The 15,070-nt window shown below is 43.1% G+C and overlaps 1 protein-coding gene and 1 pseudogene across 4 annotated transcripts in view; one reads left to right on the forward strand and one right to left on the reverse strand.

Annotated features, from left to right (window-relative positions):
• Positions 1–4,254, reverse strand: part of LOC141155005 (cytochrome P450 2B4-like) — a 248,373-nt pseudogene extending 244,119 nt beyond the window's left edge.
• Positions 3,442–15,070, forward strand: part of LOC141155004 (cytochrome P450 2G1-like) — a 32,664-nt gene continuing 21,035 nt past the window's right edge. Inside the window, exons 1-3 of one of the 4 annotated variants that reach the window (XM_073641597.1) lie at positions 3,442–3,566; positions 9,437–9,599; positions 10,150–10,299. In XM_073641597.1, the coding sequence (XP_073497698.1) occupies positions 3,558–3,566; positions 9,437–9,599; positions 10,150–10,299 (322 nt within the window). In that variant the 5' untranslated portion in view covers positions 3,442–3,557. Of the gene's footprint in view, positions 3,567–6,622; positions 6,998–9,436; positions 9,600–10,149; positions 10,300–15,070 lie in introns of those variants that run through there. The other 3 variants (XM_073641596.1, XM_073641598.1, XM_073641599.1) reach the window with 3 other exon arrangements.

A 15,070-nucleotide genomic window follows, 5' to 3' on the forward strand; every position in this document is an offset into this window, starting at 1 on the left:
AACTTCTATTTGGACTGTCTGTGATATCATGTCAGATGGGTCTCTATTTGGACATTACATAACCATTAACTAGATATATATGGGCCTTTTCTGTGTTTGCCTGCTTTTCCCCATTCCCTTCACCTAATCTAGCCCGTACTTATTGTCCTAAATAATTTTGCTGCCTTATTTCATATTGGTATACTATTTTATATTTCCACCCTCTAGGACCTGCTACTGAACTATGCGCACATCTGCGCTCCACTATTGATAAAGTGTGTTAGTGTAATCTTATAGATGATTTAACATCAGTTTGGGGTTAAAAATTCTCTTTCCCCCTACCCCCCGATAGTTATGTCACTGGAGCGCATTTGCATTCCATTTATGATATCAAGCAGCACATTTGTCCATGCTGGCTTGGGGTTAACCAGAAGCCGCGTCATTGGCACGTGTCGTCGGAAGTTGCGTCACTGGAGCGCAGTTGCGTTCCACCGGGACGCGGCGGTAATATCAAGCAGCACATTGGCTCACGTCAGTTTGGGGCGTAACCTGAAGCCGTGTCAGTTGTACGTGTGACCGGAAGTCGCGTCATTGGAGCGCAGCTGCGTTCCACCAGGACGCAGTGGCAATACGTCAATTGCCTTATTGGGTATAGGAGCATGATGGCTCCTCCCGGATATGACCCATAGACTCCTGGCTCTAATTGGCGGGTGGTTTTTTTGGCACGCTATTGCGGCTATATGAATGGGGATTTCTGCTATAATGGTGAACCAGGCATTCACTTTGATGGTTCATGGCAAATACATTGCTATTGCCGATGCTCCCACTATGGTGTATCTCCTAATCTGTCCCCTGATGAACCCTGAATGAGGAGAGGGTCAAACGCGTTGGGATAGCTGTTGACATTATCTATGCCTGTATCTTTGGGACCTTTTCCTTTGCACTTGTACAACCTATAGGACTCTGTCTGAATTGAATTGTCCGGCCTTTATCTGCAAGCAATCGATTACCTACTTCAGATAAGTTCATTTTTTTTCTCCTTTAAGTATTTTGGAGTGTGTCTTTCTCATGTATACTTCTTGATAGAGACCAGATTATATGCAGTATTTTGAGTATATGCAGCATCAATTATATGCATATAGACAAGTTATCTTTGATCTGGGCGGTACCACTGCATAGGATAAAGAAAATATTTCTATGTTAATCTATGTTAATGTATGTTTGGTGCAAGGGCCTAATAGGGCAAGTAAGGGACAGCCGACGTGGAGCCAATTGTCTTAACAGCTCCTCCATTTTGTCCACGGAGTTGGGCTGAAAAGTGGCAGGCCAGATTTTGGTCATGCAGCTACCGGTGGGGTATGCCGCAGTCACAATACCCGCATTCACCACCAAGCTGTAAGGCGGTGGTTGGTGTTCACACCGTGCAGTAACTGAGGCAGTGACCCGAGTAAGTCCAACATAAACAGCTTTATTCAGCAACTCACGGGTAAACAGAAATGTCCTCCGGTTCGCAGCCAGCTTAACATGAGTCCTTAAGCAACGGTTGCTGTGGGCAATGGCCGCGCCGGGCCACTCAAAGCCTGACGGGTGCAGAGCCTTCCCAGGCATGGGTTCAGCTGCTCACAGGTCCGCCAAGCTTTCCTGCTATGTTTCTAGCAGTTCCCAACACTACTCCTTAATGCATGGTTTTTAAAGGACCTGTGGCAAGAGCCACTGGAAAACCCGGGTTGGAGGGAGGAGGCCGCCTAACTGCCTTCCTGTAGCCTCCTCCAAGAAATGAAGGCCCTGCCGGGTTTTACTAATCTGCCTTAGCCAGATTGACCTGGTCAGGTCAATGCTCACCTTCATTCCTGCATTGCAGCCGCAGGCGAGTTTGTGACTGCAATGCACTCCAATGGATTTAATAGGTCTCTGTACACATTCTGGGGGATATATAATGTCCCTCGTATATGATCCCGGTCACTGCCTCACAGAAGCCAATGGCCATCAACACAATTATAGTGTCAGACACTGTGCCCCAGTCTCTTACGTTGGTCACTCATGACCATTGGTGGTTCAGTGATGGCAGCAGAGACTGGAGTCTGTCCCTTCCGCTGGCACAATAGCAAGTCCATACAGTACGTGAAGCAAATATAACTTTATATTACTTACTAATAGGTTGATCAGACCTTGGTAAACACTTACACTCAGCAGAGATTTCACTATGTCTTCTTTGCTTAGTTGTAGTAAATTTCCCAATATTGGCAGCGGGGTAGGTCCAGGTGGTAAGTTCCCCATTCTCCGAAAATGCATAAAACTTATGAATAGGATGAGACAACACACCACTGCTGTAAGAAGGAAGGTAACATCTTCTAGGAAATACATCCTGGCGACTGATTCTTCTTCAGATGTGTTCTTGGTTTGAAGATAGTTCTGTTCTCGCTAAATGAAGTAGGAATTAGGACATGGGTGAGGTTAGCATTGCCTAATTTGATATGGGTTTTAAGGGCCTGTGCAGACATTGCAGATTTGTCACAAAACCTGAAAAGGTTTCCTGATGCCAGCTAAGTGAATGAGAATCCTGAAGACCGATGCACACCTTGCTCATTTGTCCTTTGGTGCAAATTTAAATCTGCAATATATGTCAATTCTTTCAGCATTTTTACTACAGATTTCACCCATACACGTATATGCGCATGATGGGTATTTTGTGCAGAAATTTCTGCAGCGTTTCTGCACCTTTTGGCAGCAAAAATGCTGCATAAATTCCGCACGTTTTTTTGCCAACTCATTCAATAGGAAAAACGCACACAGAAAAATTGACATGCTGCAGATTGAAATGCACAGGAAATCCTGTCAGGAAAATTCCTGATCATGTGCATAGATGTTCAGAATCTCATAGACAATGCTGGGATAAGGATTCCAGTGCATTTTTGGGGCCAATTACGAGCGGAAAAAAAACACACCGTGTGCACAGAGCCTAAGTGAGTGGGGAAAAATCTGCACCAAAAACGCACGTACAATGCACTGTGTTGTTCATGCAGAAATTTCTGCACTAAATACTTAACGTGTGCACGTATCCTAATTGTAGCTCAGAAAGTTTTTAAAACTTTGGGGGTTAGGTTTAGAAAGAGACTGAGTGCCTATGTATTGTTCAATTTTGCAAAATAACCAATATAATAATGCAATCCCCAAAAGAGGAGACCCAAGTATGCAGGAGCTTTTTCATTTGCAAATACAAAAGCAACACAATTTCAGAGAAAAAGCTTTATGGAGATTATAGAGTATAATAAATTACAAAGAGTATCATTTAAAATGTTAAGAACTTACATGTTTCACATCCACAGCTTCCCAAACATACAGGATAGGTGAAAAGTTTCACATTTCACTCAGCCTGAAAAAAAAAAAAAAAAACAAGAACCCTGCCCCCACTCACAGCATGCTACTCCCAACCTAAATATGTAAGAGACAAGCTACCGCCCTGCCTTCATAGGTTCCCACCTTATTTCTATAGAAGCAATCAGGTTCACCATGCAGCAACACAAAACTTTTTTGTAGGAGAAATTTTCAAGTTCCCCTTGATTGGATCTTCCAGTTGAATGTTCATGGTATTGTATATTTGTTTATTATGCTTTGCTTATATAGTATCATTAGTTTCCACCGCACCCTTCATATAAGCCTATTGGGAGCAAAATTCTACACTAAAAGCAAAGTTTAGACACCTCCTAAAATTGCAGACTCGATTAGGCTGAAATTCTGAAGTCTCCGACTATGGGCTCATCCTGATCCGCGAGAAAAAAGGGACGAGTGCAGTCCGATAAAAAGTTGGATTGCACTCGGACCAATGTTAATCAATGAGTGACATTTCATCTGCGATTTTTTTTTTTTTTTTTTTTTTTTTTCTCAACTGAAATCAAGCTGAGAAAAAAGATTGCAGCATGCTGCATATTGCCGCGTATCTCGGACGAGACTCGCCAATGCAAGTTAATGGGTGTGTCACTCCCCCAGGGCAATGGGGTACTCGGCATCCGGGCCTATGGATGCTGGGGGGGGGGTATGTCACAGTGGCTGGCCCGGTCCGTGGCCCAGGGCGGTCAACCAAAAAGGGGATTGTAACTTGGATAGAAAATAAAGATAAAGTAAATAGTTTGTGACGCCACCTGCAGACCTCCGGGGGGTGATGGGATGGCAGGTGGGATGTTTCTGCTCCCCACAGGTGGAGCGGGCCCCCGGGGCAGTGGGGAGTTTGATGCTGGGACCTGTAGTGCAGGCAGATGGCACAGCAGAAGTAACTGACAGAGACAGGGGATTCACTTCAATACCTTTACTGGTGCGGATGTCAGGTACGGTCCAGGGTACTCGGTAGGAAGGGTGCACTTCAGGACTTCTCCCCAGTGAGCGGGTAAAAGGCCTCCTGGTCTGTGTCTGCCTCTCTGTATGCTCCTGGCCAGCCTGCAACTGGGCCTAGCTTATGCGTTGTGCTGTTCCTTCACCTGTCGCTCGGTAGTAGGACCTTCTGTTGGCAACCACTCTCCCTGGACGCTGGAGTCTTGTGGTTCCTGGTCCTGTAATGGGTCTAGCTTCAGGTCGTCCAAGGACTTGTAGTCCTCCTGGAATGCCGGTGGTCCCTACTAGGTATAAAGGACCCTGTAGGTGCGGACCTGGTGTCCGGTTTGTATATCGGGGTGAGCCTATGATGCTCCTCTGCCCCCAAAACTCCTCTCTCCTTTCTCCTCTTTGCCATCGGCCACACTCAGGTCCCTCAGAACTCAGCAGCAGACGAGCTGCATCTTCGCTGCTCTCAGCGTCAGCACGCTTTCAGACTCTCTCTGTTTGACTACTCACAACTAACTGAACTGAGCTGCCTGGCTCCACCCTCCATATATATTTCCCTAACGGGCTCCCTCTGGTGGTATGAGGTGTTTGTATGTAATGAGAGCCTGTTGTGGAGAAGTCCGTCCATGCACCCTGGGTCCAGTGGTACCTGTGAACAGCAGGGTGCCACAGGTGCGTGAAAATAAATAAATAAATAAATCGCACGCCATTCAGACCATGCGAGTGCTGTTCGATTTTCACACTCTTTAAAAGCTGGCAATTCATCAGCCGCATACAGTTACAATATATCGGTACCCGACAATTTAGAATAGAAAGAATAGATCTTCACACATGGAATAGATAGAAAGATGTTAGTCATATATATAATGACTACAGTGACAGAACACCGATGGTATCTGACAGGGACAAGCATAGAAATAATGGGGCCCTATACCAGGAGTTCTAACTGGGTAAAAATAATAATAATTGTAGGGGTCACAGAAGAGCAGATCTCACAACTTTCAAGCCTTTACATAGTAATTTTCCTCTTTCTGAAGACCTAAATTCCTCTTTCATTGCCCCCATAAAGTGTTATGCAAACAAAAGTGCTCCCAAACACATTATGATACCCCAATGGTAAATTCGTCCACATGCACAGTATAATGAACCTACTGTACCACACCTCAACTCCCAGTGCAAAGTATGGTGACCAAAACTGTGACCCCCACAAAGCTCTCCATGCACTATAATGGGCCTACATACAGTAGCGATTCCACATCAAATTTGGCTTTTTAAAAAGTTGCAAACTTTGGAACAATTTCACCCCCCCCCCCCCCGATATATTTTTTATTACACTGGCAAAAATCAATGTTCAAGACAAGAGAAAAAGTATTTTTTTTTACTTTGGCTGAGTTCTTGAATTTGCTGCGCCAGTTTGAAGAATTTGTGGTCAAAAACAGCAGCTAATACTGCAAGACAAAAAAAGGAAAGTGACAAAAAAGGATGCAAACGGTGAATTGGGGCAGTAACCTTCCTTTACATGTCAGTTTTTAGAATTACAAAAAAAAACTGACCAAGCTTCATCACTGATTTTAGTTACCACCAATACAATACTACAAAAGATAAAGACTGATCAGCAGCATCCTAACAGAATTAAGAAATATGTAGGCTTTTGAACACGGGAGAGGTATGTCTGATGAAAAAAAAAAAAAAGGTTTTAAGGTCCTATAAAAAAAAGGTATGTCTTTTCATGGATGGTAGGTGCAAAGAACTTGGCCAAGTACCTACATTAGTCCATCTGGCAGTAATGCCGTTTAAACTTCATATATGTCTTAATACTTGTATATCAAAATACAGTGAGATAGATTACTATTTTATTTAACAGCCTTCGGCTCGGTCTCGAGCCATGACAACTTGATGGATGAACGCTCTGTAGGAAGATCGATCTTGTGCAAGCCTAGATAGGTCCACCAGGGTCTTCTCCACCATTATCTTGATAGTATTAAGCCATCGGGTTGCTGGTCTTCCTCTTCACCTTGCTTCTTCTATACTTCTGACCATGATGTCCTTCTCCAGTGATTGCTCTCTGTGTATGTTGTCTCCAAAGCAGGCAAGTCGTAGCCTGGCGATCCTTGCTTCCAACTTTGTCTGGCTTGATTTGAGATACATCAGACTCTGAAAGTAAAAATAATTCCGTTCAGAACAATCAAATGTATTATTATCATAAGCCAACGCCCAGAGATTTTTGAAATAACTTGTAGAATTAAATTTGAGGAATTTAATGATGATACGATACTTGTGAGGAAACAATGTAATAGTCCGGGAAACTGTGTACCACAAGCAGCAATGTACGCACAGTAACAAGCAGAGTGAATACCTGTGTCTGCAGAACTAGGAAGTTCTGCGTTAACAGAGGGAGTGACAACTTGGAGGAAATGCTCCTTTGAACCCTTCAGATTCTTTGTTTTGCTTCTTATCTGTTGTATATACATCCTGAGCGCACAGCGCTCCTCACTCAGCCTGGCATTCTGTTTTGCAGCAGCTCTCTGACATGGAGTGGTCCCCCGGACTCATTTCTTCTATTCTTCTTGCTATTCTCCTGCTTTTTATGGTTAAAAAGTTATTTGGGAAGTCAGGAAACCTTCCCCCAGGTCCCAGACCTCTACCTATCTTAGGAAACTTACTGCAGCTCAAGAGCCGAGAGATACACAAACCCATACTGGAGGTGAGTCCACCGGCGAATGTGTATATAGGGAAGATTCATGTATATATGTAAAGGTGGAGAAGATGGCGTAACACCCCTATGAAGACCCCTGTTGTTTTAGTGTGTGCAAATTGTATTTCATTGTATATTTTAGCCCCCTTTAAGTCAGGGCTCACAGGGTTAACTGTAGAGCCAACCCATAGTTGGTGAGGAATAATAGGGAGCTAATGAAAAAAATCCCCTAAAGATATAATTTTATTCCAAATATTAAAATTTCAAACTTAAACCCCACATGAAAAAGAAAACAAAAGAACCAGTGCTAGATTACAAAATATAGAATGGTACAAGTTTGTATGATATTCACCAGTAGTTAAAGGGGTTGGCTGGTCCATATCGATAAGTCTTTTCCTGTTGGGAATGAATGATCCCGGTTCGATATCAGAAGGTGACTTGGGTAATTAGTTAGGTTATTTAGTAGAAAACACAGGCACGGCCTGTAAAAAGTCAATGGCTTAGTTACACATAAACAACAGATAAATATTCTGCCTACTAATTTGTAGATTTCTTGTACATCCGTTCTCTGATCATCGTGCCTAACCGTGGAGGTTGGCACCCTATATCCAAATCACATCTCGGCGCCCCCGCTCAGTGATGTCTGACCCTGTGCCGACCTATTGTTGGTGTGGTCAACTAACTATCATACAAACCTGTAAGCTAACACTGGTTTCTTTAGTTTCTTTCATGTAGGATTTCATTTTAAAATTTTAATATTTGTAATATCAAATTATGTTTTTATTGGAATTTTTCATTATCTCTATTAAACTGTTCCTCTAACAGTAACATTGTATATCAGCCTGAGGAGTAAATAGGGACCAGTGTGAGACTTCCTGGTTTTATAGGAGTTTTTTGTGAACTGGAGAAAAGAATGGACACCCTCAGAGAAGGACTGTCATCACTGAGTGACAGACTGGGTGTGAGGAAGTAACAGGCAAGAAAAGGGAGCAAGTCTCAGCAAGAATTCTACCATGGCAGTAATTTTCCTCTCGTATGAACTCCAGAGGAATATTGCACTGCGAATAAGCCTTCTTAACTTGGCATACCAGAGCCAGTATGTCACTCTCCACAAAGAGAAACATTACCCCTTAGACCACAGTACTCATATATCAGAGGTGATGTGGAGACATGTGAAGCTCTATCACCACTGTGGATGTGGAGTGCAGTGATTGTGCTGCTTTCCACAGAAGAAGACACAGGACACTGCTCTGTTACTTCCAATACTGGAGTGATGATAGAGATCAGTGCTGGGGAAAATTACGGACAGTCAATGAGTGTGTAGTGGCCGTACTGGGGAAGATACTGACAGCTAATGAGTGTGCAGTGGGTGGGCAGAGGGTGGTGATTGACACCGAGGCCGGGCGGTGTCAGCACATGGAGCTGTCAAATTTGGTAGAGCCACAGGTAAACAAAGTGGGTACAGGGAATGAAGTGACATTCAGGAGGACCGAAAGGTAGAAACAAAAAACAAAATTCATAGGGGTGTTGTAAATTACAATACAGAACGGATTAGATAAATCAAAATTTGGATTTTGTGGTCGTACAACATCTTTAAGGAATAATGGTCTAAAAATAATCAGTTCTACATCTACAGGTCTAAAAATAATCTAACTACCTAAAGTAGATACAGAATCACCATCTGCAGGAAAGATATCACCCAGCAATTAAAAATATCACTGTCAAATTAGTAAATTACATCCCATCCTACAACATACAAGGAAACGATCCACGAGAAAATTGTTTACGCAAACAAAACTCAGTAATTTAAGAGGGTTGTCTAATTTTGAAATTTAAGAAAAATACTTTTTTCAAATACCTATTAAAGAATTTAGAGTCAAAAGTGTGGAATCTCATGTTTTAACCTCCAATAACTAGCAAGAAGAATAGAAAGGTCACCTCTTACTTTGGAGGAACCAACTTGATCATGCATTGAATGGCACATTGTAATGCTTCATCTTTCCTGTGGAGGTGCTGCAGATAAAGTGAACACTTGCTGCCAAGTTACATCACAGATACCGGCTGATTGCTGCAATGGTAGACCCAACAATCAGCTATTATAAGTGTTGGCAGCAGTAGGGTCACACAAAAAAAATCAAGCAGGGATAATCCTTATGTTATGGGATATTATACCTTGTTAGTTACCATGGATGACTATGCTGGGATAAGGTTAATTAACTTGACCCTTTTAAAGTGTTTGTCTCATCTTCTATTTGCTGGAGCGCACCTCTCCCCTGCCTCCTGGCTTTTTGTTTGCGGAGAAGGAGGGTTGTGGTACGTTCCTGAAGATTGATAGTTTGAAACAGCAGCATGGTTTAGCCACTAGCCAAACTGGCACTACTCTGAAAATATAAAGACATGTTTTAGAAATTACTATGACTTGTATAATTAGCTCCTGCTCTCTTTAAGCTTAGTAAGAAGTATGGACCTGTCTACACCCTCTACATGGGCCCAAAACCTGCTGTGGTGATTTGTGGGTTCCAGGCTGTGAAGGAAGCCCTTGTGGACTATGGCGACAAGTTCAGTGGACGAGCAGAGTTCCCAATAGTGGATTTAACCAGCAAGGGATACGGTCAGTCACTGCTCAATGCAATCATTTAAGAATGCTAAAACCATGAACTGCCCAGATGCACTATGAAAATAATAAACCGTACCTACTCACCTACCAGCCATAAATTTTGCTGGCCTGCTCCCCGGCTGGTCTCCTCTTTCTTTTCAAATGTTGTCGGCTCATGACTGCTGCAGCCTCCCGGAGTGGTGAGGCCTTGTCCGTTGCTGTGGCCACTGAGTGAGAAAATTGGCAGCTGAGCAAGTGACATTTATTTTTTTCATAACACGCTAGGACCAAACCTTTCATGAGAAAAGGTCATGGGAAAACCCTTTACCTACATACTTACCATTACCAATAGTACAGATTTTGCTAAAACAGTGGTACAATCTGGATCTCAAAAGTGGGTGTTCCTGGTTGTTCTTGAGGTGGGCATAAATGTCTTGATTTTGGCTATTTGGACTTTACAAAGTATGTAATGAAGACATTACAGTAAAATCCAATAAATTATGTATCTGACTATCCAGAAAAGCAAGCATTCCTTTCTATACAAATGGTTTATATAATTGATCAGGCATTGCATTCAGTAATGGGCAACGTTGGAAGGAATTGAGAAGGTTCTCGCTGAGCACCCTGCGTGATTTTGGAGTGGGTAGACGAAGCCACGAAGAATGTATTCAAGAGGAGATCCAGCATCTGCTAGGCATATTCCAAGAAACAAATGGTTAGTATCTATCTATCTATCTATCTATCTATCTATGATTTTGTGACCTCCTATTCTACATCCGTAGACATTAATATGGAGTTGGTCCCTTTGCAAATATAATAGCTTCTGCTCTTCTGGCAAGATTTTCTACAAGATTTTGGAGGTGTCTGTGGGAACTTTTGTCCCTTCATCCAGAAGAGCATTTGTGAGATGAGACCCTGATGTTGGGGAGAGGCCAGGCTCACAATCTCCGTTCTAGTTCATTCCAAAGGTGGTGGATGGGGCTGAGATTTGGGCTCTGTGCAGCCTGTCATGTACTTCTACACCAAATTCCTAAAACCATGTCTTTATGGACCTTGTGCACTTGTCACAATCATGGGGAGCAGAAAAGGGTCTTCCCCAAACTGTTCTCATAAAGCTGGAATCTGCAATTGTCCACAATGTCTTGTGCTGAAGATTAAGATTTCATTTCACTGGAACAACGGGGTCAAGATCGACCCTGAATAAAAATCTCATAGTATTTTCCCTCCTTCATCAAACTGTACAGCAGGCACAATGCATCCCATCATTCTAAGGTTCTGTAGACCCAATTTTCATGGTCATCTGAATCAGCACTGTAGCTGTATTTAACTAGTGTTGGATCTTATGTGTCGTTTAAATGTATTTGCTTTTTGCCCAGTAGAGGTATGTCTGATAGAAAAGGTCCCCTTGAGACTATGCCCAAGCTCCGCCGCCACCCCTCAAACCTTCCACAGTCCCACCACCACCTATTGGAAAAACTCCACTTCTGCCCAACATCCCCTCACCAAGCACAGATTAACAGTTCACATCAAACACCATATCACATACTGTATATAACCATCAGCTTTTGTTTTGGCCAAAAGATTTTTTAAGCCGCCACCATGACAAGGTAGATTCTTTTGGCCAGGTCCTACTCTACTCTACCTATTAAACATTTCTTAAAATATCCAATACTCTTTTTAGGTATATATTTTTTTATTTTTCTTTAAGGGAATGTGTCATACATTTGTTTTAAAATGACCAATAATACCACATACAAAGGACAAATATCACCACACCATGACCAGATCACATATTACCACCACACAGCGACCAAATAATACCACATACAAAAAACAAATACCACCACACCATCACCAGACCACATATTACCACCACTTAGTGACCTAATATTACAATACTGATCATTAATAAAAAAAAAAACACAATAAAAAGTGCCATTATACACAGGAGCTCTGTATGTAGGGTCAGTGTACAGGTAATACAGTTATCACCAGTGACACTACACCCAGGAGCTCTGTATATAGTATATAGTATCAGTGTACAGGTAATACTGTGATCACTAGTAATATTATACACAGGAGCTCTGTATATAGTGTACAGGTAATAAAGGGATCACGAGTGACATTATACACAGGAGCTCTGTATATTGAGTCAGTGTACAGGTAATACAGGGATCACCAGTAATATTATACACAGGAGCTCTGTATATAGTGTACAGGTAATAAAGGGATCACGAGTGACATTATACACAGGAACTCTGTATATTGAGTCGGTGTACAGGTAATACAGGGATAACCCATGACATTATACACAGGAGCTCTGTACATAGTATATAGTGTATAGTGTCAGTGTACAGGTAATACACTGACTCACCAGTGACATCTCTAATTGAAGATATTCATCTTCTCTTTTCATCCAGCGCAGACCACCATCACTTCTTGCAGCCAGGACTCCTCTCTGCATAAAATAACACACAGTTATCTAGATCACCGCTACCAAAGCACATTCCCCACTTTTCACCTTCTTCTACACAGCTGAATACATATGTGCACCCACCATTAATATATCGTTAGTTATTATGCAATCCACTATTCCAAATATACTGTACATTGTAATCCACCACTATGCCCCCACTAACTGTAAATAGCCACTTTCTTTACCCAATGAATATGTAAATTAATTAGCATCAGCACTTGTACTCTTTCCCTCAATTTATTACCAGTCACTGCATCCTCAACGCCCCCACTCTGTACCTCCTGCTCCCCCGATTCATTCGATTTACATGCCCCACTCCACCCCAATTCATTGTCATGTCCTCTCTCTCCCACCTCCACCCTCTGTTCATTATCAACTGCTCTCCCCCACATTCAATACATCATTTACTCTCCTCCACCCTCAATTTATCATTACTTGCTGTCGCTCTCTCGATTCATCATTTGCTCTCCCCCCACCCTCAATCCCTCAATTCATCATCATTTACTGTCTCCCATCCTCTATTCTCAATACATCATTATTTAATCCCTCCACCCTCAAAATTCATCTTCATTTGTTCTCCCCACCCCCATCTTCAATTCAATTGCTGTCCCCGTCCCCCTCACTTCATCATTTGCAGTCCCCCGCCCCCTTCCCCTTCATAATTTGCAGTTCCCCCCTCCCCCTCACTTTATCATTTGCAGTCCCCCTCTCACTTCATTATTTGCAGTTCACCCTCACTTCATCATTTGCAATCCCACCTCCTCACTTCATTATTTGCAGTCCCCCTCTCACTTCATTATTTGCAGTTCACCCTCACTTCATCATTTGCAATCCCACCTCCTCACTTCATTATTTGCAGTCCCCCTCCCCTACCTCACTTCATCATTTGCAGTCCCTCTCCCCTTCTCACTTCATCATTTGCAGTCCCCCCTCACTTCATCATTTGCAGTCCCTCTCCCCTTCTCACTTCATCATTTGCAGTCCCCCCTCACTTCATCATTTGCAGTCCCTTCTCACTTCATCATTTGCAGTCCCTTCTCACTTCATCATTTGCAGTCCCTTCTCACTTCATCATTTGCAGTCCCTTCTCACTTCATCATTTGCAGTCCCTTCTCACTTCATCATTTGCAGTCCCCCCTCACTTCATCATTTGCAGTCCCTTCTCACTTCATCATTTCCGTCCCCACCATCACTTCATCATTTGCAGTCCCCCTCCCCCTCCTCACTTCATCATTTGCAGTCCCCCTCCCCCCTTCTCACTTCATCATTTGCAGTCCCCCTCCCCTTCATCATTTTCAGTTCCCCCTCACTTCATCATTTGCAGTCCCCACCTCCTCACTTCATCATTTGCAGTCCCCCCTCACTTCATCATTTCCGTCTCCACCATCACTTCATTTGCAGTCCTCCTCCCCCTCCTCACTTCATCATTTGCAATCCGGAAAAGACAGAGGAAGCTGGAGCTGCGCAGCTGTTCAGGTTATTTGATGGCTGTGGAGCTCCGGGAAAGCTCTCAACTTCGTCGCACCTGCGCACAGCACTTTGTTACACCCTGGGGCACTGTGAACAGAAGCACAAGAGGTGGGGGCCATGACTGGGCCGGGCACCCTCTGTTCACCAGGCCCCATACAACAGTAAGGGCAGTAATGCCCTGATTGTGGCCCTGGGCACACATAAATGCTGCTGCAATCATTGGTATCTATCTATCTATCTATCTATCTATCTATCTATCTAATAATGTTATAAAGCAGCATACTCCTTCAGTCACATTCAGTATTTGGTCAGTATTTTACATCAGTATTCGTAAACCAAAATCAGGAGAGGAGCAATCAGAGGGAAAGTATAATAGAAATCCATCACCACTTTTGTATTTATTACCCCCTCCTGGTTTTGGCTTACAAATACTGATGTAAAATACTGACCAAATACTAAACATGTTAACGTGGCCTTAGGGCCTGTGCACACATTGCTGATTTGTCACGGTTTTTCTGCATAGATTTGTCACAAAACCTGAAGGATTTCCTGTTTTTGATGCTGTGGTATGTCTCTTCTTGGCATGTCATGTTTTCAATTTTTGATATTGACCAAATACTGAACGTGTGAACGTGGCCTTACAGTCAATAGCGAGCCTTGCAGCATTTAAATTCAACAGTCTTCAAAATAATAGTTGGAAAAAAGTCATTAGCCACATTCACACGTTTAGTATTTGGCGAGTTTTTTTGGCTTACAAATACTGATGTAAAATACTGACCAAATACTGAGCGTGTGAATGTGGCCTTAGGTTGAACTTGATGGACCTTTTCCCACCAGTTATGTTTTCTGTATTGCAGAATTATTTATAACCCACAATGCCATTTGTTATGAAAAAAGCATGTGGCCCTTTTTTAAATGTGGATCTAGTATCTGCCATCATAGCCTCTTGTGGTGGGGCTTTCCACAATTACTTTTCCGTAAAACCCCCACCCCCAAGTGGAGTTTGTTTTAAAACAAATCAAGCTGTGCTTCACTCACCCTCTCCGGGTCCAACACTGAGTGTCCACCTCTGCTCCAGGTGTCTGTTATTGTTTACAGTGCTAACGTCATATGGACAGTGCTGCAGCCAATCAGTCAGATCAGCGGCTCTGAATGGCTCATGCCATCTACTCGGGCAAAGCCGTTAAATTCACTGATTGGCTGCATGCTGTCCTTGTGATGTTAGCGCTGCAGCCAATAAGTGAACTCAGCGCCTCTGCCCGAGTAGACAGAACGAGCCACTTAGAGCCAAAGATCTCATTGATTTGGCTGCAGTCAATAGCGGACACTAGAGAGGTGGATACTCAGCGCTGGACCCAGGCAGGGTAAGTAAAGCAAGTTTGTATGTTTTTGAAACTGCGCCTGGGGACTGGAGTATTACGAACAGGAAACCCCTTCTAAGGGCTATTTCACACATGCGTGTTTCCAGTACGTGTGGTGAGTTTCCACAAGCACTGGAGACACTGACACACGCAGACCCATTCATGGGTTTGCGCACATG

Source organism: Phyllobates terribilis, unplaced genomic scaffold (genome assembly GCF_046119375.1).
Source record: "Phyllobates terribilis strain yellow unplaced genomic scaffold, ASM4611937v1 Scaffold_7__3_contigs__length_470593459, whole genome shotgun sequence".
NCBI classification, from domain to species: Eukaryota; Metazoa; Chordata; class Amphibia; order Anura; family Dendrobatidae; genus Phyllobates; species Phyllobates terribilis.